The sequence below is a fragment of the Hippichthys cyanospilos genome, chromosome 18 (assembly GCF_059441005.1).
Source record: "Hippichthys cyanospilos isolate Australia breed blue-spotted pipefish chromosome 18, RoL_Hcya_1.0, whole genome shotgun sequence".
Lineage (NCBI taxonomy): Eukaryota > Metazoa > Chordata > Actinopteri > Syngnathiformes > Syngnathidae > Hippichthys > Hippichthys cyanospilos.
Genome location: NC_142386.1, coordinates 11,419,919 through 11,442,314, shown reverse-complemented (window position 1 = coordinate 11,442,314; position 22,396 = coordinate 11,419,919). Strand labels below are relative to the sequence as shown.

The 22,396-nt window shown below is 40.0% G+C and overlaps 3 protein-coding genes across 7 annotated transcripts in view; 1 reads left to right on the top strand and 2 right to left on the bottom strand.

The window, feature by feature from the left end:
• The first annotated feature begins 1,254 nt into the window (after window positions 1-1,254).
• cdc23 (CDC23 (cell division cycle 23, yeast, homolog)) lies at window positions 1,255-6,460 on the top strand. Its single transcript, XM_088441572.1, has 16 exons — window positions 1,255-1,377; window positions 1,845-1,917; window positions 2,001-2,138; window positions 2,217-2,259; window positions 2,324-2,429; window positions 3,214-3,346; window positions 3,432-3,609; window positions 3,839-3,936; window positions 4,024-4,105; window positions 4,981-5,134; window positions 5,204-5,323; window positions 5,403-5,478; window positions 5,559-5,620; window positions 5,742-5,820; window positions 5,971-6,090; window positions 6,165-6,460. The coding sequence occupies exons 1-16, from the start codon at window positions 1,265-1,267 to the stop codon at window positions 6,318-6,320; spliced, it is 1,731 nt and encodes a 576-aa protein (XP_088297698.1). The 5' UTR covers window positions 1,255-1,264; the 3' UTR covers window positions 6,321-6,460.
• On the bottom strand, window positions 6,400-14,562 carry kif20a (kinesin family member 20A). 2 transcript variants are annotated; one of them, XM_088441570.1, is made up of 19 exons: window positions 14,364-14,562; window positions 13,628-13,793; window positions 13,305-13,427; window positions 13,115-13,234; window positions 12,397-12,535; window positions 12,081-12,256; window positions 11,894-11,993; window positions 11,550-11,765; window positions 11,327-11,438; window positions 10,486-10,560; window positions 10,243-10,386; window positions 9,361-9,529; window positions 9,142-9,291; window positions 8,889-9,028; window positions 8,693-8,795; window positions 8,426-8,621; window positions 8,153-8,238; window positions 7,933-8,070; window positions 6,400-7,205 (listed from the first exon to the last, which is right to left on the bottom strand). In XM_088441570.1, exons 2-19 carry the CDS (start codon window positions 13,784-13,786, stop codon window positions 6,834-6,836), a joined length of 2,718 nt encoding a protein of 905 aa, XP_088297696.1. In that variant the 5' UTR covers window positions 13,787-13,793; window positions 14,364-14,562; the 3' UTR covers window positions 6,400-6,833. The 2 variants fall into 2 exon arrangements, with proteins under 2 accessions (XP_088297696.1, XP_088297697.1); XM_088441571.1 differs by having other exon boundaries at window positions 13,628-13,790.
• A 439-nt stretch (window positions 14,563-15,001) lies between these two features.
• LOC148408957 (cationic amino acid transporter 2) overlaps window positions 15,002-22,396 on the bottom strand; it is an 85,597-nt gene continuing 78,202 nt past the window's right edge. For all 4 annotated transcript variants that reach the window (XM_088440226.1, XM_088440227.1, XM_088440228.1 and 1 more), the window contains 12 exons: window positions 21,036-21,179; window positions 19,718-20,099; window positions 18,408-18,563; window positions 18,166-18,322; window positions 17,421-17,554; window positions 16,855-17,077; window positions 16,651-16,787; window positions 16,461-16,563; window positions 15,951-16,072; window positions 15,687-15,853; window positions 15,261-15,369; window positions 15,002-15,192 (listed from right to left, as the gene is read on the bottom strand). In XM_088440226.1, coding sequence (XP_088296352.1) covers window positions 15,053-15,192; window positions 15,261-15,369; window positions 15,687-15,853; window positions 15,951-16,072; window positions 16,461-16,563; window positions 16,651-16,787; window positions 16,855-17,077; window positions 17,421-17,554; window positions 18,166-18,322; window positions 18,408-18,563; window positions 19,718-20,099; window positions 21,036-21,179 — 1,974 coding nt within the window. In that variant the 3' untranslated portion in view covers window positions 15,002-15,052. The remainder of the gene's footprint in view (window positions 15,193-15,260; window positions 15,370-15,686; window positions 15,854-15,950; window positions 16,073-16,460; window positions 16,564-16,650; window positions 16,788-16,854; window positions 17,078-17,420; window positions 17,555-18,165; window positions 18,323-18,407; window positions 18,564-19,717; window positions 20,100-21,035; window positions 21,180-22,396) is intronic.

Here is a 22,396-nt window from a genome sequence, read left to right as displayed (position 1 = left end):
TGGCACACTTAAAGCTTAATTCCGGAAGTTGAAAGTAAAAGCCCTGATGCTGTTTTGTTAGAACTTTTGTGTGGTCTAACACAAGTATCTTCTTTTGTAATCGGATACCACACGTTTATTTGTGTTGCACACATTCTAGGCAGTAAACATGATTGTGATCCAGACGATTATGAACAACTGCAGAAATCCATCCTTCCAAAACTTGTCAAACGAAATATCCTCTCAAGCTTAATTATGGCGAAGCAAGTATTAGAAAATGGTGATGCACCCACTCCTAATTGGCTACTACAATAATTATATTTATTATTATTTGTTATTATTATGGAGGGAAGTTACACTTCCCCACACACACACACACACACACACACACACACACACACACACACACACGCGCGCACACACGCACGCGCACGCACACACAGACACACGCACGCACACACACGCACACACGCACGCGCACGCACACACGCACACACAGACGTTTAAAATAGCCTACACTGACAGAATAACCCTTATATATATATATATATATATATATATATATATATATATATATATATATATATATATATATATATATATATATATATATATATATATATATATATATATATATATATATATAGCCGCTTATCTTCACAAGGGTAGCAGGCTTTGCTGGCGCCTGTCTCAGCTGTCTTAGGCACACAGAAACGAACAACTATTCATACACCCAATCACACCTATGGACAATTTACTCTATCCAATATATACAGTATATATATATATATATATATATATATATATATATATATATATATATATATATATATATATATATATATATATATATATATATATATATATATATATATATATATATATATATATATATATATATATATATATATATATATATATATATATATATATATATGTACAGTTCAAGTTCAAGATACCTGAGTTCAAATCCACCTGGCTCCGGCCTTCCTGTGTGGGGTTTGCATGTTCTCCCCGAGCCCGTGTGTGTTCTCTCCGGGCACTCTGGCTTCCTCTCACACTCCAAAAACATGCGTGGCAGGAGAGAGAGAGAGAGAGAGAGAGCAAGAGAGAGGGAGAGATTTCTTTTTTAATCTATTCAACAAAGTAAAAATATAATAAAAGGGAAACAGTTTAATAGTCCTTAAACCAATACCGCGTAACTGCGAAGGGAAGTGACGCCAAAAAAGAGGCGGGGCATGTGTAGGGTCAACGTCAACCAATAGCGATCCTCCTTTGCCTTTGTATGAACATGGCGGCACTCCACAGTGAATTCGGGGATCTGGTGCAAATCAAAAAGCAGCTTCTGTCTGTAACATGGCTGTGTAAAGACAGAGGACTTCTACACAGCGCCAAATGGTAAGACTGTTGGCGTAGTGACGGGTTGTTGTCTGCCTAGGTGACGCTATGGTGTTGTTGTTTACCTTACCGGTTAGCTACGTTAGCATTTACTTTAGCATAACAAGTGTGGTAGTGCAATCGTTACACACACACACACTGCTTTGCCGAATGAATAACGTGCTTGTTAGGTGGGGAAATACCTCAAACATGAGCGTACCAACGTTTAGGAAAAGCACCTAATTCTTCTGCCAGTGAATAAAGATACTTTATTAGAAATAAAGATTTTCAGAGCATGCATGCATCCATTCATCCATCATTTACTGCTTCACCTGGAGTCGAGTCGCAGGGGCAGCAATCTCAGCTGAGTAGTCCAAGCATCCCTCTACCTAAAGGAAACATTTAAGTGAAGTTGGATTATGTCAAATGACAAGGTTTTGATGATTTTATGACCCGCAAATGCCAAGGTCTCTGTCTCTATGATTTAGGGCTTCGGAGTTGGCCTTTGCTTTGGACCCTCTTCCCAAAGATGCATTACCACAAACGCATCCCTTTTCAGAGGTTTGTGACCATTTTTTTTTTATGATGCTTACTTTAAAAAGAAACGGTATTGTTCATTTATTATGCATGTCTTGTATAAATAGGAGGACATCCAAGACCTTGATGCACTTATGTTGGCCAAATCTTACTTTGATCTGAAAGAGTATGATCGTGCTGCCTACTTTTTGAAAGGGTGCACAAGTCAGAAGGCTTACTTTCTCTACATGTATTCACGTTATCTGGTAAGACTCGGGCACTAATACTCACTCACTTAGAAGGCAGTTTGATACTTCTCAAATGACTCCAGCATTTTTTTTCAGTCTGGCGAGAAAAAGAAGGATGATGAGACAGTGGACAGCCTGGGTGAGTATGTAGTCAGGGAGAAAAGTTTTGTTATTAATGAAAGCTAACATACCTGTCGTTGAAGGTCCTCTGGAGAAGGGTCAGGTGCGCAACGAAGCTTTGCGAGAACTGAGGGTGGAGCTGAGTAAGAAGCACAACGCAGGAGAGCTGGATGGTTTTGCCTTATACCTGTAAGAAATATTCTTGAACTTTTTCAACAGACATACAGTTTGGCAGCGATTCCAAACCAGCTGTGACTAGGCGCGGGCCAATAACTGAGTTGACAGTTAACCGTGGTGTTGAAAAGTCAACCTAGTACTGTCTATAACCTGTACTCTTTTCTTTTTGCTTAATCTAACAGAGCAGAATTTTGATGGCGTCGCCCGCTTTTGGGAGACGATTGGCCGAACCTTTACCCATAGAAATCAAGTCATGACAGTTAACAATCCCTCCGTACCCTTTTTGGATCTTACAAGCTGGCTCTTAAAACGTAACTTTAAAAATGGCAAATGTATGTGCTCAATTTTGATCAAAAACACACATTTATACTCTTTGATTGTCAAATGAACTTGCCCCGTATAATTTTAACGGTTAAAGGTGATAACATTCAAAATTATATTGAAAAAAGTTCACATTATTTTGGAGCTTTTTTTTTTTTTTAAATCTAGTGTGCCTCCTGGTGGACATTGATAGAAGTGCGGTGCAGTTCGGTGATACGCTATGACTAGTGCTTGCAGAATTGACTCAACAAGCTGCCGTTTTCAAAATAATTAGATGGAAATAACTTTTTCTTATTTCTTGGCATGCAAGGAGGATAAGAAGGTCGCTGTCTTTAAAAAAAAAAAAAAAGCTTAGCAGTGACAGGGCACTGTGACTAGAAAAGAACAATGAAAAACCCAAAAGAATATTCATGTATTCATTTCATTGTACTAAAGATGTTACGTATTTGTTAATGTACAAAATATTCAATGGCAGTTATGGCGTGGTGCTTAGAAAGCTGGATCTGCTAAAGGAGGCAGTGGAAGTCTTTGTGGAGGCGATTCACGCACTTCCTCTTCACTGGGGGGCGTGGCTGGAGCTCAGCAACCTCGTCACCAACATTGAAATGGTTACAAGCTAAAGTTTTCCACGCGCAAGTTTTCATCCTGCCGCGTGCCGATTGCTTATCATCTGAAACTGTTGAATTCCTCTAGCTGAAGTCTCTGTCATTGGCTGACTGCTGGATGAAGGACTTCTTCATGGCCCACATGTACACAGAGCTGCAGATGATCAAGGAGGCACTGCAGAAGTACCAGAACCTCATGGACGCCGGCTTCACCAAGAGCACTTACATCGTCTCGCAGATGGCCGTCGCATACCACAACATCCGAGGTTTTTTTTTTAAGTCAAGTTGTAAAACCCTTCTATTCTCTCTGAATCTACTTTACTGTTTGTGGTGTTGGTCGTATGGAAAGCTCTTTGAGGATTAATCTTAGGTTTGAACTATTTAAGAAAAAAAAAATTCTACTGCATTGCAGATTTGAATGTAATTGGTCATCCCTGAGTTTATTATTATGTAAATTCTCCCAACAGCTTTATGTTGACTATGGTATCATTGCAGATATTGACCAGGCGGTGGCTCTGTTCAACAAGCTGAGGGAGCACGATCCCTATCGCATTGACAACATGGACACCTTCTCCAACTTGCTCTATGTTAAAGTGAGGATTTTTTAGGACCAAATAAGAAAATCAGTGTTTTTTGTTCAATTATATGTTCAAAAGTTGCACATTTTTATGCTTTTACAGATCATGAAGCCAGAACTGAGTTACTTGGCCCACACGCTGGTGGAGATTGACAAGTACAGAGTGGAGACATGCTGTGTCATTGGTAAGTAGGAATGTCCTGATATTAGAGTCAAAGCTCTGAAAAAAAAAAGGAATATTTGCTACATTAAGAAATGTGTGCCATGATTAGTGCAGATGGATGAACATTCTTTTTTTTTAAATCCTTCTTAGCTAGTAAGCCATCTTTGAGACAAAAGATCTCCTCATTATCCGCCAAAAAGGTAAAAAAAGCAAAAAAAAAAAAAGCGATTGCCATCTTACTATTTCAAAGAGGTGGCTTGTTGAGTCAAGTCTGCAAACACAAGCGATACCATATTATAGAAATGCATCGCACTTCCATGAATGTCCACTGAAAATGAAAATATTTTCAAAATAAGTGCAAATGTTTTGATTTGTAACTTAAAATACAGAAAGAAAGTTTGACTATCTTGAGCATAAATTTGTGTTGGTCAAAAATGAGCTCTTAGGTTTGCCTTTTTGAAGTTACGTTTTGAGTTCCATCTTGTAAGATCCAACAAAGGCGCGGCAAGCGTCCTAAGTATCATAACTTGATTTCGATTGGTAAGGCTTCGCCCAATCATGTCCCCGACTTAATCAAAATTCAGTGTATTTATAAACATGTTGTGTCCTCCATTGTTATGGTTTGATCCAAAGGGATTAAGACAAATACCTCTTCATTATCCTCCATGCACGCTGAGAAGGTAAAAGTAAAAAAAAACAGCGATTGCCATCAAATTATTTTCAGAGGCGGCTTATTGAGTCAACTCTGGAAGCAGCCAATCATCGGCCCCGTTTAAACGCCCTCATTGACTTTTTTTTTTAACACAATCATTGTGCCCCACGTAGAGGATTGCCATTTGTAATTCACGTCTTAAAGTCTGTATCGTCAGTGAGTTAAACCATGGTATGTTGTGGTAGGGAACTACTATAGCTTGCGCTCGCAGCACGAGAAGGCGGCCCTGTATTTTCAGCGGGCCCTCAAACTGAACCCTCGCTGCCTGAGCGCCTGGACCCTCATGGGCCACGAGTACATGGAGATGAAGAACACGTCAGCGGCCATTCAAGCTTACAGGTCAGTCCCCGCCTGGGTTTTGATGCGCCTATTGGAGTTGAGTGTCAGAGCGTTTTTGCGTCTTGTCAGGCACGCCATTGAAGTGAACAAGCGGGACTATCGAGCCTGGTACGGCTTAGGTCAGACTTATGAGATTCTCAAGATGCCTTCCTACTGTCTCTACTACTACCGAAAGGCTCACCAGCTCAGGTTTGTATCACGCTATATTGTGCAAATGAGCAGAAAAATATACAGGGCTTATTGCGGCACACGGGTTTTGCCCCTGCAGGCCTAACGACTCACGAATGTTGGTTGCACTGGGCGAAAGCTATGAAAAACTGTCCCAGACAGCTGAAGCCAAGAAGGTAGCCTAGCACATACTGTATAGCTATTAATATTTTTCCTTGCATATAGGCACATTTTGACTTCATTTTTTTCTCTTCAGTGTTATTGGAGGGCATACTCTGTTGGAGATGTAGAGAAAATGGCCTTACTCAAACTGGCAAAGTAGGTGACAGACTCAGGGGGTTATGCCTATCCAAATGCCTTTCACACCTTTTCACTATACGTTTCTAAGTTGTATTGTCCTTGTGATTAAAAAGTAAATGCAAATATTGATCTCATCAAGGCTTCATGAACAGCTGAATGAAAATGATGAGGCCGCACACAGTTACATGCTCTACACCCAAGATGTCTTCTCCTGTAAGGTAAGCAGCGAGAACCTTAAAAGAGGACTACAAACATCTAACTTTTTAAAAGCTAGCTTACAAATAGGGCCTGGACACATATCGCTACAGTAGTTTCCTGGTGTGTTGCGCTTCCACCAACTTGTCATATGCATATTACTGTTCTCACAGGAACAGTTGGAACACACGGAAGTAAGCACAGCCCTCAAATACCTCGGTCAACACTTTTTCAAGAACAAACTCTACGACGAGGCATCTCTCTGCGCCCAGCGCTGCTGTGACTACAATGATGTGAGCGGAAATGTTCTTGCTTTGAGCAGTTTGGGGATTTAGGAAGGTACCAACCTCTTTGTTTTTTGCTCTAGGCACGAGAAGAGGGGAAAGCTCTATTGAGGCAAATCGCTCAGCTGAGAGATCCGACGGAGACGCCGTCATGCGATCCGTTTGCACCGCTATCAAACAACAATAACACAACGCCCGTGAGGAGGGTGTCTCCGCTTAACGTCATCTTCACGCCTTGACACCGTTGCTTGCGCGTCGTGTTCCTTTTGAAAGGACTGTTTGAATTGCGTTGCAGGAAACAAGGGGGGAAATTCAGGATATTGTTGAAGATTTAATTGTTGTATACAGTTGTTTGATATTAAAGCTATACTTGTTCATATGCTGTGCAGATTTTCTTAAACACTTGTGACAACTTGCTCATGCTATTTGATTTGCATCATTTAGAAGAGAGAAGGGGGTCTTAATTTGCATATTTTTGCAATGAGCTGGAATATAAGGTAAACAAAACCTCTTCATTGTATACAAGGAATCTTTTAAAAAGAAACATTGATTAAATATGATAAAAGAATACTGTTCTATAGCATATGAAAATCATGCAAAACCTACTAAATCCCAAGAATTACCAGCACCACATCGTGAATACAATCTTTTCCTAAGTTTCTACACTTGACCGTCCGAACTGTATTTGGCGTCAAACAAAACGTTAAATAAACATACAAGAATTGCTTCCGGTGACTGAAGCGTGAACAAGCTCAATATTTCCCACGTAGGCTGCGAGGAGTGGGGGCGGGGCTCGGAGGTGGTGACTGCTGGCGTGACCTCAGGATCCGAGAGTAAGGGGTTAGGTTAGTGTCTGCGGCGTTGCGCGTGTTGTATTTGCCTGCGTTCTTGCAAGTGGGGAACAGCGAATGGTAAAAGGGCCTCTTCTGGGGTGGCTTGTTCTCAGAGTTACTGGCCACCAAGGCGCCACATCCCCGCTTCTTGCAAGACGTCGGTGTGGCAAAACCCAGACGGGGTAACGGGACAGGCGGGGTGGCCTGCGCCTGGAAAGGGCTCTCGGCCTTGCGCCTCAAGTCGGCTTTGACCAGCGTCAGGCCGTTCTGTAGCTCCACCAGGATCTGGTCCTAAGAGCAAGTGGGTCAACAGGGTTACACAGTGCAGTGAAGGTGGAGTCACCCCAAGGAGTTAGACAGCAAACCCTCCACATGCTTGAGCACACAAAAATCCCCCAACTGTGTTAAAATGAATTAGTCTTAAAGCTGGTTGTGCAAGGGGGAACGTGTTAGTGAACAGGAGAGATGAGGGGGAACAAAAACAAAAAAGCAAAATTACTTGGAGCTTCCTCAAACATTTTTTTCCTCACAATCACTGTATTTTCCGCAGCGTGCGGCCCACCGTCTTACTAAACGCAATCCCAATTATGGAGTCTATTTCTATACTTAACCCACACATAGGACACACCCTATTAAAAGGCCCATGCTCAAACATACGGTCGGCACTAAAAGGAATGTACAAAATGTTCTCTGAATGGCTTATTGCTTCCTGCGTACGCACTGGCCTTATTTAATAAGTAGTTATTTAGTATGTTTTCTGATTGGTTTATTGCTGCCAGTGTACGTACTCACACATTGCATAAGGGTCTCTGATTGGTTCTATGCTGCCAGCGTAGAAACTACACGTATTACGTAATATTTTACGAATGTTCAATTGATGCTAGTGTACTTACTATGCAAGTTAAATCCTGCAATATTGAATGTTTTCAGGTATTTCAACAAAAATACATTTGACAGAACAATCTGCGAGGGATTGCTGAATTTATAATGTGATACCGATGGTTAAAAAAAAACAAACCTGTTTGATTATCTTCTCATCCGCAGCAGCCAAAGCCTGCCGCAGCCTCTCGCCTCCCGTGTTGCGGCAACAGGCGCGTTCGCCGGACTGCAGGTCTGAGCCCAACTTCTGTAAATCTGTGCGCAGCTGACGCAGGTTCTGTTAGAAGCGCATGCAAAAAAATGAGTGACGGCGGGGGAACAGCTCAGCCGTGAATTTAACAAATGGCAAAACTTCGAACCCTTTGTCCCTCTTCCAGCTTGCGGACGGCGGCATTGGTGCCCACTGATTCAGGGGCCTCGAGCAGCAACTTCAGCTGGGACACTTCTGCAAGCAAAAGGATCACTGACCATGGGAGGGGGAGGAACTTGGCAATTGGCTAACTGTGTTTAAAAAACATGATTTTATTGGTCTCCAAATCGGCTCCGGTCCCGGCATGGCATCACGGCCCTCACACCATTTGAGAAGGACTGGTGAATCCCATCTTCAAGCCAGGCACAATGAATAAACGTACCTTGCGTCTTGCTATGCAGCTCAGCACGACACTGTTCAAGCTCATGACAAAGTTGGGATTCTCGCTGGGTCATGAGGCGCTGAGACCGCCGTGGCCCCTCAGATTCTTCCTGGAGAACAGACCTGGAGCCTGCCTCACTGGAGGTCATCTTCTTCTCCAGGGCAGCCTTCAGTTCTTCGATCTCCTGGTCACGCTCCTACGTCAGAGTTCAAGTATTGACATGATTTCTCAACATCCAACACCTAGTGCAAAATTTACACCAGTCACCTTTAACTCTTGGCCGTAGAATTCCTTGTACTGTTTCTGCAGGTTTACTAATCTGTCCTCGCAGTGCTCTTCCGCCAGGGACAGCTGCACGTTCAAGGTCTCACTACAGGGCAGGAAGACATCAGGTTTATATTATTTCTTATGAAAAAAAGAAAAAGAAAAAGTGAAAGTGTCAGTCGGTATGTCCTAAGCACACCTGAATTCATCTTGCATTCTGGTAATGACCTCCATGATCTCATTAACGACCTGCTCCCTCACGGTCGCCTCCAGTTGTTCTTTTTCTTCCCGCTGGCGCTCCACCTCTCGCTTCAGAACATCAATAGCCTGCAGCAAAGGCTTAAAAAAATAAAGCAGATATAATTATGCACACTTATGCCTGTCTTGTAAAGTTCCAGAATTAGTTATAAGCAACATGAAACAAAATGCAGAAATGTTGGCAAAATGGGTACCTCTCTATCAAACATGGTGGCATCGCTTTCTTCGTCGTCGCTGTCATCTGCATCTTCTTCCGATATCGTGCTTTCATTCCCGTTGGCTGGCTGACGCAACAGAGACAGGATATACGCCACTCTGTTCTTTGTGGAGGGTGCATGAACCAGCTGAAAAGAGAGGAGAAAGATGTCACCTTCCAGTTGGTCAAACCAGTCAACCCGAGTGCAGATGCGTACTTGGGAAGCAATAGCTGAGAACTTGAGGGCCTGGAGAGTCTCATCATAGATAGAGGCACATGTGTTGATATTGACCACCATACTGGATGTTCCTCTGCCACAGAAGAAGCCCTGAAGCACCCGTGTCAGCTTACTTTCCCTGAAGGGTACTACTTGAGGCGGTCGAGACCTGTGGATGTTGTTTAAACAGAGAACTTAATGCCCACAAGGGAAAGGGGAATACCTTCACAAAATGTCACAACCCCTATATTTCTTTTTTTTTTTTCTTCCAAATACAAATATATCTCAGTTTATCAATTTTTGTGAGTGACATATTAACGGGGAGAACAATTAGAGGCTGTTGCAGTGACTGTAAATAAGATGAATATCCATACAAAATCTATAAGTCCTCAAATGGTATCCTTTTTAACAATAACAAAAACAACATTAAAAAAAAATGTGAACTCGACTCTTTCCGGGGTTTATGTTAGTTACAGGTTAGTCCGAAATTAAAAAAAAAAAAAAAGAAAAAAAAAAAACTTACGAGTGCTTCCGAAATGTTAATCCTTATTTCAACTACCAACGTTTTTGACCAATTGAACCATTTGATTAAGGGGAAAAAAAGATTAGATAAATTTTAAAAAATTATACATTTGAATTAATCTGAAACATTAACACAGGAGCACAAACAGTTTAAACAATTAAACCTCCCAAAAAAGGTGTAAAACATTGTTTTTCAAAATTCACACTAATGTGATTTAGGAAAAAAATGTTATTGACATTAATTTAAAACGTTTACAACTCCTGCACAAATGATGAGAATGCAAATACACTTCACACAGCAAAAGCAAAGCCTCACTATTTGAGGACTGATATAAACACAAGTTAAACTTAAACTCATACTTGTTGGTCTGGTTGTTTCTCAGTGCGGCAATACAGCGCCCCAGGGTAAGGAGGGAGGTGTTTATGTTATTTGCTTCCTTCATCCTTTCACCGTTGCGCTGCTCTTTGCAACGTTCCGACCCGGCCAAATCGCACACTGTCAGCCTGTAAGGAGTTCACATGAAACCAGGGTGAGTATCGCAAGTTAAATAAAAGGAAATTCCGATTTGAAGAAAGCACAGTAGTCTCGAGTGCTCCACTTACTCGCTAATGTGCATGTTCTGACCCGATTCGGCGTCTGGGCGGACGTGCAAGATACGTATGGAGAAAATACTGTGGCTGAAAAGATGAGGAGGGACGTAAGCTCAGAGAAGATAGTCGTGATGGGAAAATGAAGACTTATGAAGCACTTCCTCTAGACCTCCTGCCTGGCACTTCCAAATTCAGCATCCTATTTCCAATAAATATTCACTATCTTGTATCTGGACATGTCCAAACCATCTCAGTTTGGCCTCTCTGACTTTATCTCTCTGATGTATTAATTTCTGACCCTATCCATCTTGGTCACTCCCAAAGAGAACCTCAGCATCTTCGTCGTCGTTACCTCTATTTCTGCCCCCTGTCGTTTATTTCAACGGCACTCTCTCCAGGCTAAATCATCGCTGGTCTCACCACAGTCCTGTTCACCTTTCCTTTCAATTTAGCTGAAATCTTTCTGTCACACATCACCTTACACTTTTCTCCACCCGTTCCAGCTTGCCTGCACACACTTCTTCACTTATTTTCCACATCTTCATTCCAGACCGTTGATCCTAAATATTTAAAATCCTCCACCTTCTTGATCTCCTCTCCCTCTATTTTCACTCTTCCACTTGGGTCCTTCTCATTCACACCCATACACTCCGTTTTGCTGAGGCTAACCTTCATTTCTCTCTTTTCAAGGGCCAACCTCCAACACTCTAGCTTCTCCTCCACCTGTTGCCTACTCTACAGATCAAAATGTCTTCGGCATACGTCATAATCCATGGAGATTCTTGTCTAACTTCTGTGTGTCAATAAACAGCAACAAATAAAAGACCAAAACAGAACTCCAAAGTCTCTTTACCTACGACTTGAGTTTTGATTAAGATGTGTGCTGGCAAAACTTTGGTTTCGATGTCCAATTCTCAAAATCTTCCAAGCTTCCTCTGCACTGCGGACCTGAACCCACGTGAGGTCTGGAAGGAACCAGCAGACACAGCAAAGTTTTATGGACTGAGAACATTAGTAGAAAAAAAAAAACACAGAAATGCTACGGAAACCATTAACACTGTGACCGCAGTGCTTACCCTTCACGTAAGGATTGCCGTGCTTGTCGTCGCTGAGACGCAGTGTGATCCTCTTCCTTGGCTGCAGAGGGCCCCCGCCACTGTTCAGTAAGTCGTACAGAAACTCATTGTAGATCTCATAGAAGGACACCCAGACTGAGAACTGCAGCCCTTCCTCAAGGTCAGATCCACCGCTGTGTGAGAGGCTATCGGGCTCCAAACACACACTATCACATTCTGTTGGAATAAGACTATGTAAGAAGGACTGAAAAATTTACCAGCACACGTAGATTCAGTATATAGGACAAAACCTTGGCAAGCATTGACCATATAAAGAATCCAGGTGCATTAGAAAGTGTCCATACCTTGCAATTGGGTCGCAATGTGGCTGGTAGCAGAAAGTCCTCCAATACCACTGTCCCATGTTGTTGTGTTATACCCTCGGCAAGAGTTTGGATTCTCATCCTTTAGCACATAAAATCAAACATTATATATGAACGTGCAACCAATGGGTGCCAAGGCATACTTCCTGCTTCAGGTGATTTTGTTTACCTCATTGAGCAGAGAGTTTCTGCGCATTTCCTCCACCCTGACCTCAGAGGGCTCCAGATGTCTCACATCTTGGTATAAGACAGGCTTCAGGTCCATGGCGCCATACAGACGACCTTCTAATTTTTGGAACAGAGACACTAAAGCTCTGGGCAGGAGGCCTGCTTCACGACCAGTGCCTGCCAAAAAAAACAAGACAAACCAAAAAAAAAACAAAAAAAAAAACAGTAAGAACATTCAGCATTCAACATTGTCTCTTCAATCAATGCGCTCATAGAGTTTTGCATTTGATAAAGTTCATAGCAGAAAATAATCTCACCTTGAATAGTGTAAGTCTTTCCTGAATTGGTGACGCCATAAGTGTAGAGAAGTCTATTCTCTCCCCGAAGAACGTTTTTCACCATCTCCTTCATAGTGCACTCGTAAAAGTCTTGCTGTGTTGTCTCTGGTCCACAAATCTTGAACAGAAAGACACAGTGTATGTTCTTAGTTTTTACATAGGATCTGAAATGTGTTATATTTAAAAAGTTTCAAAAACAGGGTGGAACTGTGACAGACGGTTTAGCACGCCCGCCTCACATGCAGAGGTTGTCGGTTCGATTTTGGCCTTCCTGTGTGGCGTTTGCATGATGTCCTTGGGCTTGTGTGGGGTTTTTCTGAGTACTTTGGCTTCCTCCCACATCGCCAAAAACATTCATGGTAAGGTTATTGGGACACTTCAAATTGTCCTTAAATGTGTTTGTGTGTGCAAATGATTGTTTGTCTATATGTGTCCTCCGATTGGCTGGCGACCAGTTCCGAGTATACCCCGGCCACTACCAGAAGACCGCTGGGATAGGCTCCAGAACGCCTGCAAGTCTAGTGAGGATAAGCTAGCTGCCAAAAACATAGATGGATTTTTCTCCCCTAAAAAAGAGGATATTTTAGAGCTAAGAATGTAATACCACGATATAGCTCTATTTTTATTTATCACACTGTCAGGGTCCAGCATTGGCTCATGCCAAGTTGCACCTAATGTGTTTCTAAAAGTAACCCACCTTGGTGAAAGTGAACTTGTGCATGCTCTGTGAGATGCCTCTCTCTGCCATCCTCATGTTTTGAGAGCACTTGGGAGCTTTGAGCAGCAAAGTCTCCTCATCTTGTAAGTCCACACAATCCTGGAGGAGAGGAATGCATTTAGAGGCACCACAGGCATAACACAGGAACAGGATGGTTTAAAAAACAGACCTGGTCTTCGCCTTTCTCTCGCTCCACATCTGTGAGGGGTCGTATGCGCAAGAAGACTTTCACCTTCTCTGTGTCGCTTTTTTCAGCACTTCCCTGTCTCACCACAGGCTTCGGTGCCAATTTCTAAAATAATAAACGTCACATCAGGGCATGATTCAAAATAGTCTAATAATAGTGATTACAGTGGCACTCACAATAGTGCCAAAATAATCAAATAACCAATAAAAAAGGCAATAAAATGCAGCAGGATAAATTAAATAATTCCTTATTAAATCCAACTACACAATGCAAAAAAAAAAAAGATTTAATCAAATAATACACACGGTGGAAGGTTGGAAGTTCAGACCAGGGGATATGACAGAAATCTCAGGTAAACGTGGCATGCCCACTCCTCCATAGTCTGCTGCTGTGGACTCAAGTACAGCCATGCCCTCTCCTTCGTCAAAAGGGGACGCACAGGTCGAAGACAATGAAAACGCCATTGACCTGCTGCACAAATGGTAATGTATGTAAAGCTGTATCCATGTATTCATGCAGAAATAGTTTCCATACGGTTACCTGCTAATCCGCACACGCGCACACACAAACACACACGTTAAGTATGTACGTTAAAATCGTTTTAAATATATTGACTTTTGTACTACATGTAGATTGCTGCAAGCAATAATCGACGGGAGGGTGTGCCAAAAAGCAAACCATTCACAATGAGTTGCCAAACAGGAAGGATTTCTCAAACCTGATACGTTAAAATTGCTTAAGTAACTAATACTGTATAATAAAAACACAAATAAGATTATAATTGATATGACGTTACGCGTAAAGACAGAGTGCAACTTTCCCCGAATTCCGAATAATTTAAATGGCAGTTTATGGCTTTTGCCTACGTTACAGCGGTTGGTAATCTAAATGGGAAATTACTTCGTATAAGTATGACAATAAAAATTAAGAGTCATGAAATTCTATGCAAGTGGAAAGCGCAGTGTAAATATACTGTTAATTGATGCAATGTCACAAAGAAAGATTCAATTAGGATACTTAAGCAACGTGTTTTGAACTTACCTCGCTTGCAAAAGGTTCAAGGGGACGAGAAAATATTCTTAATAACACACTAATCTAAAAGGGTTAACTCCAAAGCAATCAAATATATTTTGGAAGTCTTTACGACCAAGTCAACGCTAACACGAACTGCAGAGTTTTTGACTCGTCCCGAGTCTATCTTCGAGGAATGCGTTAGAGTCGGTAGAACGGTTATTTTGAATTAGCCCGGAAAGAGTGAAGGCACTCGGTGATTGGCTGCTGGTCTTCAAGGTCGAGTCTGATTGGCCATTATGAATACAGTAGGTGCGTGTGTCTAAAATTCCTTCCGACACATGTCAGGCTTGCATGAGTTCCGGTCATGTGTTAACGTAAACGTTCTTCTCAAACGTTGACAATGCTGTCTTCTTGGTAGTTTTAAACACACCACGTTAAACTCCAACGTTGAATCCTTGCAAAAAATATTTGAATGATTTGTTGGTTTGTACACGTATGAAAGCACACTCACATCCTCAATTTTTGAAAAATATTTTTAATTAATATTTTATTTACAATGCAATACATGCGTTGCAATAAGAATTATAACAATAAGTACAAATGTTAACACAGATGAAAAAAAAATATTCAGTTAAAACTAAAAAGAGTATAACACTGGCCACAATTTATTGATTATCCTTTTTTTTTTTTTCTTAAAATCAACAAACCAACGAAATCTAGCCCAAAACCTGTACAGGAGCTAAGTTATCATCGACACTCGGGGTGATTCTGTCAACACTGAGTTGATTGTGTGGATTTTGGAGCCTTTGCTTCTGTACACTGTGTTGAACCCCATAAGCAAAGTAGATTATTAAACCTGTTAGAAAGAAAATAAATGTGTTAAATACGTTGAGTTTGATAAATACTTATTATACACGCACACACCTATAGCCATCCACACAGCATAGCGTATCCATGTGTCTGAGCCCAGTTGAACCATTAAATAAATATTGATTAAGGTGCTCAAGATAGGAAGGACTGGTACAAAAGGAACCTGTGGATACAAAAGAGCAGAAGCATTGTGACAAGATTAAAGCTGCAACATAGTAAACATAAAGGAAGTACAAACAGAAGAACGTTCATCCAGAAATTAAACACAAGTTTAATTTCTGAGTTGGACCTGAGATAGGGGGTAAAGAGAAGTTCTCCCATTCCTAAAAGCAAATGTTTCATTGTTTGTTCTGGTTTGATAGCTTGATTTTCATCTTTTGCAGGCCTTAATGTTGATAAATACCCTTTTATCAGGTGCATCTCATTTTTTTCCAGTCTCTCCTTGTAGTTTAAATATAGTGATTAATGAAGGTAACATGCCATGAAAGCAGCTCTTGTTGTGCTCTGAGGGTGTCTCCCGATGGCAAGAACAGTGAGGCTAAGAATTACAGTAATGACAACAACACAGAGCACGCTCCACCACTCCGAAGACTGCAGCGAGGTCACGGCTTGGGATATGAAGAGACTCAGGATGGTTGCAAAAAATACTGAGATGAAAAAAGTGTTAGCGCAACTAATGCCAATAGAAAACATTTCTACATACAAACAGATGATGGAAATACACTGGAATAAAAGCTCACTTACTTATACAAACTGTCAAAATAGAGACATTTTTTGATGTCCGTGCTGTGCAATGTGAATGAGGAAAAAAAAGTCCACTGACTGTGAATGGCTCTTTGTTGTCAGCACTGACATCCGCTTGGTATCTGTACAGGTGATATCATACTTTATGTTTGAATATAATTTAACTCAATAAATACAACTATTGATCTACATTTTTTTTAAGAGTCCCATTATGGCTCTTGAAAAAAATGTTAGTATATGATGTCCCAGAAGTCATTGTATACTTCCTTTTTTCATGCCTGTCCAAATGATACCTGAAACAAAATATACAAAAAAGGAAGTGTATTCATGACTTTTAGGACACCCTGAATTTAATCAATTCTCTATCACAGTTGAGTTCAGAGTAACTGGTATGCAGTATGGAGTATTATTTTTTTATGCAAACTAATAATTGGGGATTGAAGAATCGTACTGTTCAATATAAATTCACATTTCACTGAAAGTAAACCAATCTTTAAAAGCTAAAATTACCTTAATATGAGAATACAAATGGCAACAAGGGTGTAGGCAAACAGGGTTCCAATGGACATCATGTCAACCAGCGCTTTCAGGTCAAACAATAACGCCATGATGGCTGCAAAGTCATGAGCAAAGAGTACATTAGCACACTGAGTCACCCGATTGAGACTTTATTTGTTATTATAATTATGGTCATCGTTACCCGCGACAACACCTGAAACCAAAGTAGCAATGACGGGACTTTGTCTCTCACTCATTTTGCTGAGAAGACTAAAAAGAAGGCCATCCCTCGCCATTGCAAAGAGCACTCGGGGCATAGGGAACATTGATCCCAAAAGGCTGTAAAATGATTAAAACTCTTTTGATCAAATAATAAATATTTTGTTTTTCTAGTGTACAATCATACCTTGTTGAGAGTGCACAGAGAGATCCCACTGCCACAGCGTATTTCGCAGGGCCCCAGCCCACATATGTGAAAGCCACAGGTAGTGGGCTATGAACACTGAGCAAATAATATGGCATCATCAGTGTAAGGGCAGCAGAAACACCAAAATAAGCCAGGAAGCAAATGAGAAGGGATGCCACAATTCCGAGTGGGATTGATTTCTGAGGATTCTGGACCTCCTCTCCTACGAGGAAAAATTAAAACAGGGGTTACACTTGTACCCACATGCACAGTGGCCCAAAAAAATAGAATAGAATAGAATAGAACAGAATAGAAGAGAAGAAAATAGAATACCTTGATTGCTACTGTATAGCAGGTATACAATTCAATTGGGAGCGCTGCTCCAATTGCCGAATATTCAATAAAAATGATATGATACACCCTTGATAAATGCCTTATATGCATATGCTGTTAAGCATACAGTATAAGCTGCAAGATGCATTATCTCAACAAAAGAGCATACGTTTTATTCTAATTTAATATATTGATATTTTTCTAGTGGCATTGCATGTATTCTATCAGTTTACCTGTTGTGGCAATGCAGTCAAAGCCAACGAATGCGTAAAAGCAAGTGGCCGCGCCTGCTAATGTCCCACCAAAGCCAAACGGGAAAAATCCGCCAGTTCCGAAGGACAGGGTTTCATTCAGTGATGATGAGTTTCTGTAGAAAACAGATCAGAAGCCATTGAGGTTATTCGTATTATTAAAAACACGGGAAAGCAAACACATTACAGAACCGTATTGTAAGGAATTACAGTGAGGGAATGAGAGAAGCTGATAGTACTGACACTTTTGTCTACGTAGTGCATTGCTTCTCAATTATTTTAAGGAATAAAGTTCACCATAGTGTCTGACAAAAATGGAAATTCTCATTTAAGCTATAAACATTTATGATCAACTACAACATTTTATACTGAAAACGTATCTAGAACATTAACAGGAGCAAGAACACAGGATCGCCAGTATTGTAAACATTTTAACCTGAAGAAAAAGTAAAAAACATTGCAATGATTTTTTCTGAACCACATCAATCATTCTGATTTTGAAAAACAACTTCTTGACAGCATTTTTAAAAGTGTCTAACTCCCACACACTTTGACGAGAGTGCCACTGCACCACCTAGTGGCATAGATGTGCAATTACATTTCACACAGCAAAGGCAAAGCCTGTTCCCTGGCATCATACGGGCCCGCCTGCTATCACACCCTCCAGTATTTGAGAAAGACTGATGTGGTGTTTTAAAGTATCCGAAGGAAAAAAAACAAAACGTACTCATGTGAATTTTGCAGAGTTTCCTCATCAATATACCAGTTGTTGAGATCCCCCTTAATGAAGCCAGTGATAATAACAAAGAGCAACACGATGATGTTGACTGCTGTAAAAACTTTGTTCACGATGGCGGACTCTTTAACGCCAAAAGCAAGAACACCTGGTTGGAAAATCACGCGGTCAAAAGTCATGTTAAAAAAAGTTGTGATTTAATACTTGAGCGTATGTGGATGGTTCAAACATGCCTGCCAAGAGCATAATGAGGCCAGCCGCAAAGAAGTCTGGGTAAGGAGCTAATCCTGGCAAGTCCATGGCAGCTTGTTTTCCCAGTGACTTGGCAATGACATTTCCAATGAGGTCATCGAAGGTTCCACTCCACGCCCTGGCCACACTGGATGTCCCTAAACACAACAAATGGGGACATTATCTTGAATTTAATAACAGTCACAGTTCAAGTGTCGTTTATTCGAGTTAAGCAAATTTGTCATTTTATTCCATTTATTAGTTGGTGTATACCGCAAATAAAAGATTCATTGAGATCAATTAATTACGGTCACAGTTAAAGCATTTTGTTTTTTAATCGTGTTAAGCAAGTTTTTAATCTCTAACTATAAACAACAACATTTCATGTTATAACCTTTTACTGTACAAAATGCAGAAGTGACAAAAATGTATTTTTGGGTACACAATGGCAGTGGTAAATAAATCACTTGCTATTGGTATGAATACTGGTTTCCCACGGGACAGATTTGATAGAAGAAACCGCTCTTAGAGAGCGTTGATAGCTGACACTGTTTTGCATTTAAATGTTAGTACAATGCCTGGTTTGGTCCCTTCATTCACTCTCCTGGGGTAGGCTCTAGCGACCCTTATGAGGATAAGCGGTCAAGATGATGGTTGCATGTATATTTCGTGGCTGGCCGGCATTAAACGATGTCATGAAGGGTAAGATGTGCTGCTTCAGTAAACAAGACGTTTCGCTTCCTGGTTAGAAATTTCAGTACCATAAAACTTATATTTATTAAGAAATTGAATCACCAATGTGCCAAGTATAATTTAAATTCACATATTTAACTATGAAAAGAGGAAAAAAATTCCATGGTCTATTCTTTAAGCCCTGTAATGTGAACATAGCCTAAAGGTTGCAGCCACTACTTGGGACTAGGCTCCAAGACAGCAAAAGGTAAATAATTACATCTGTATCATTTTAAGAAAATAAATGACTGAAATCACATTTTTGTTATTGAATACAACAACACTATGCATCATACAAAAACTTGATGACGGTCTTTCACAGAAATGAAAACAAGATCACCGGTAACATGATCAATTAAATCTGGAACCTAATTAATCCATCATCTTTTTTTAATCTCTTGACGGCACTAGTTTTGAAAATATCTACGAAAACCTTAGATAGTAAAAATGTGCACACTAAAAATAAGTGAGATGATGGTATTTTTTAGATTTGATGAAGTTTATATCTTGTAAACTTGAACAAAACGGGTTAAGAAATGAGCATTTTATGTCTTCTTTTTATTGGATGATGGACCTTTACCTATGACATAAGACAGGAGAAGATTCCAACCAGTGATAAAGGCCCATATCTCGCCCACTGTCACGTAGCTGTAGAGGTAGGCAGAACCCGTCTTGGGAACCCGAGCTCCAAATTCAGCATAGCACAATCCGGCAAAAACCGAGGCTACGGCTGCTATCAAGAAAGAGATGATGATGCTGGGCCCGGCCACCGTTCTGGCCACCTCACCGGAAAGCACATACACGCCAGCCCCTAGGGTGCTGCCCACCCCCAAAGCCACAAGGTCAAGGGTCGTCAGGCAGCGGCGGAAGTTGGACACCTCTCCTTCGGGCTCCAGAGGTTTCCTGCGAGATAAGCTCCGAAGGAATTGCAGGATTTTTGCGCCAGACATCCTAGTGAGACACTATGATATACGATAAAATATGAATATTATATACACACACATATAAATACAAATTTTATATTTATATATATATATATATATATATATATATATATATATATATATATATATATATATATATATATATATATATATATATATATATATATATATATATATATATATTGCAATTAACTCATTCGATCCTAGACACATTTTTACATTTTTCAAACAGGTGCTTTATACAGTACAGTATACATATTTTTTTAAGTGTTGGGTCAAACATGGCTGGTGAATTTAGTCATTAATAAATTAATTGATTACTTAAGGGGTTAAAATACTAAATTATTCCATTACATTAGTTATTGAGGTGATAAAACAATGATTACTTTGGGTAGTATATATTAAAGTAACCAATTACTTTAGGTATTCAAGTACTAAGACAATTAATTACTTCAGTACATAACTACTTACTAAAGTACCCCCCCAAAACTGAATAATTTATTTTATGAAGTTTTTTTAAATTATTTTAGTACTTGATTAATTTAGTACTAGTCAGACTTAGACATCCTGCCATCCCAAAAAAGAAAATGAACCTGTGATTTGATACCTGGACTCTTGGAAAAGAAAAAAAAGAAAAAAAGAAAAGCAAAATAGCTTTTTTTTGTTTGTTTGTTTGTTTTGGTTTTTTTGCTTCCTCTCATTACATGTAAAAAAATATTCTGGTAATCAATGGAAATGAGAAAATGTAATTGCTATATTTTTTTGATGCAGTCATCTCCTGGTAATCATCAACTGTATACACTACATGAATTTGTTATTCTTTTCAGATGAACTTACATATTAGGTTGAACAACTTATATTATCCATTAGTTATTACTACTAGTAATGGGGAAAATAGCATGTGATTACTTTTACAAAAAAATAATAGTAATAATAATAATATTAATGGCTTACCTTGACGGGATGAGAGTGTCTCAACAGTTTCAGATCACACCACTTGTGTGGATATATCAATCCTTTCACTGGGTACTCTGGGTACTCTTCAGAGCGCAGCATTTTTTGATGTATTATGTTACATTTCAGACATATGTGCCATTTCTGGAGAGAGAAAAAGAGAGGGAATTATTGGATGCTGGCATGTCAAACATTGACATTTCATAAAGTAGTGAATAGTAATCGTCCATTTTTGATGTGTTAAAAAGTGCCATTTTAACCCTTGTGCAGTATTTTGGCCCATCATTTTATCTTCACCTCAGAGACATTTCTCATCAAAGGGAAAACACTGAAAAAAACATCAGGCAGCTGAAATTTCACCCAACATATCAAAGTTCAACATGCAATTCAAATAGTGGCATAAAATTGAGACAGTGCCGCTCACTGTCTGTTTAAGATTCAAAAGTTTTATCGTCATATGCACAGTAATACCACACAATGAAATTCTTATTCTGTTCACTTTCCCAAGCAGACTACATTCCATAATCGAGCTAATAATAAGGTAGGCAATAAAACAAACAAACGAAAATAGCTCAAAGAGTTTGACAACATGTATATGTGATTGTGTTTTGGAACAGGGATCCCACATTGTGCCATGGAGAATGCCGTATACGCTGTCAACAGAAATAGTTTTTTGTGGAGACGTGTGCTCAGCAACAAATGGAGCAGTGCACCATCAGACCAGAAGGAACATTGTTTGAGGAAACTAATGGTGCCGTTCAAAGCTTCCAGGGATCCTCATTAATTGTTGTCCGGATTAGAAAGTGGACTCAAAATAGAATAAGGACATTTTTATAAGTTTGAAATCATTTTGGGGCTATCATTTAATACTAATATTTAGGAAACGTGGATGCAGATGATGTTTGGTGAGGAGTAGTGGAGGGTGAGTAGGCTTTATTAGCTGTAGGAAATGGGCAAACCTTCCTTCCTGTTAATCATTCATCAAGACCACAAAGTGGGCTCACAAAGTAATTGAGCACTGAATCCATTTTGCACTCAGGATATTTTGGTTAAACACCTTTAAATGACTTACTGCACTTCATAGTCAATTTTATAGAGGTGACCACAAAGAGTTTTACAGGTAAGTTCATTTTTGGGATTTTTTTTCCCCCAGATCGGACGTTTTTGTGGAAAGTTTTAGTTTCGAGTCATTTAAAACAAAATCCAACTAAAAATGGCATCATCTTGTTTTTGTTGTTTGATTTACAACGCGATTATGTATTACATTGAATTCAATGCTAGAATTTATTTAAGATTGGCTTAAATAACGTCGGGAATGAAAAAAATACAATGGTCTATGCATTTGTGCGCTCATTACGTAC

Coding starts and splice junctions, on each gene's coding strand:
- cdc23 (XM_088441572.1), top strand. CDS start 1,265: ATGAACATGGCGGCACTCCACAGTGAATTCGGGGATCTGGTGCAAATC. Junction 5,135..5,203: donor GCGGCCATTCAAGCTTACAG/GTCAGTCCCCGC, acceptor GCGTCTTGTCAG/GCACGCCATTGAAGTGAACA. Junction 5,479..5,558: donor AGACAGCTGAAGCCAAGAAG/GTAGCCTAGCAC, acceptor TTTTCTCTTCAG/TGTTATTGGAGGGCATACTC.
- kif20a (XM_088441570.1), bottom strand. CDS start 13,786: ATGGCGTTTTCATTGTCTTCGACCTGTGCGTCCCCTTTTGACGAAGGA. Junction 11,766..11,893: donor CATTGCGACCCAATTGCAAG/GTATGGACACTT, acceptor TTATTCCAACAG/AATGTGATAGTGTGTGTTTG. Junction 8,239..8,425: donor GCTGCATAGCAAGACGCAAG/GTACGTTTATTC, acceptor TTTTGCTTGCAG/AAGTGTCCCAGCTGAAGTTG.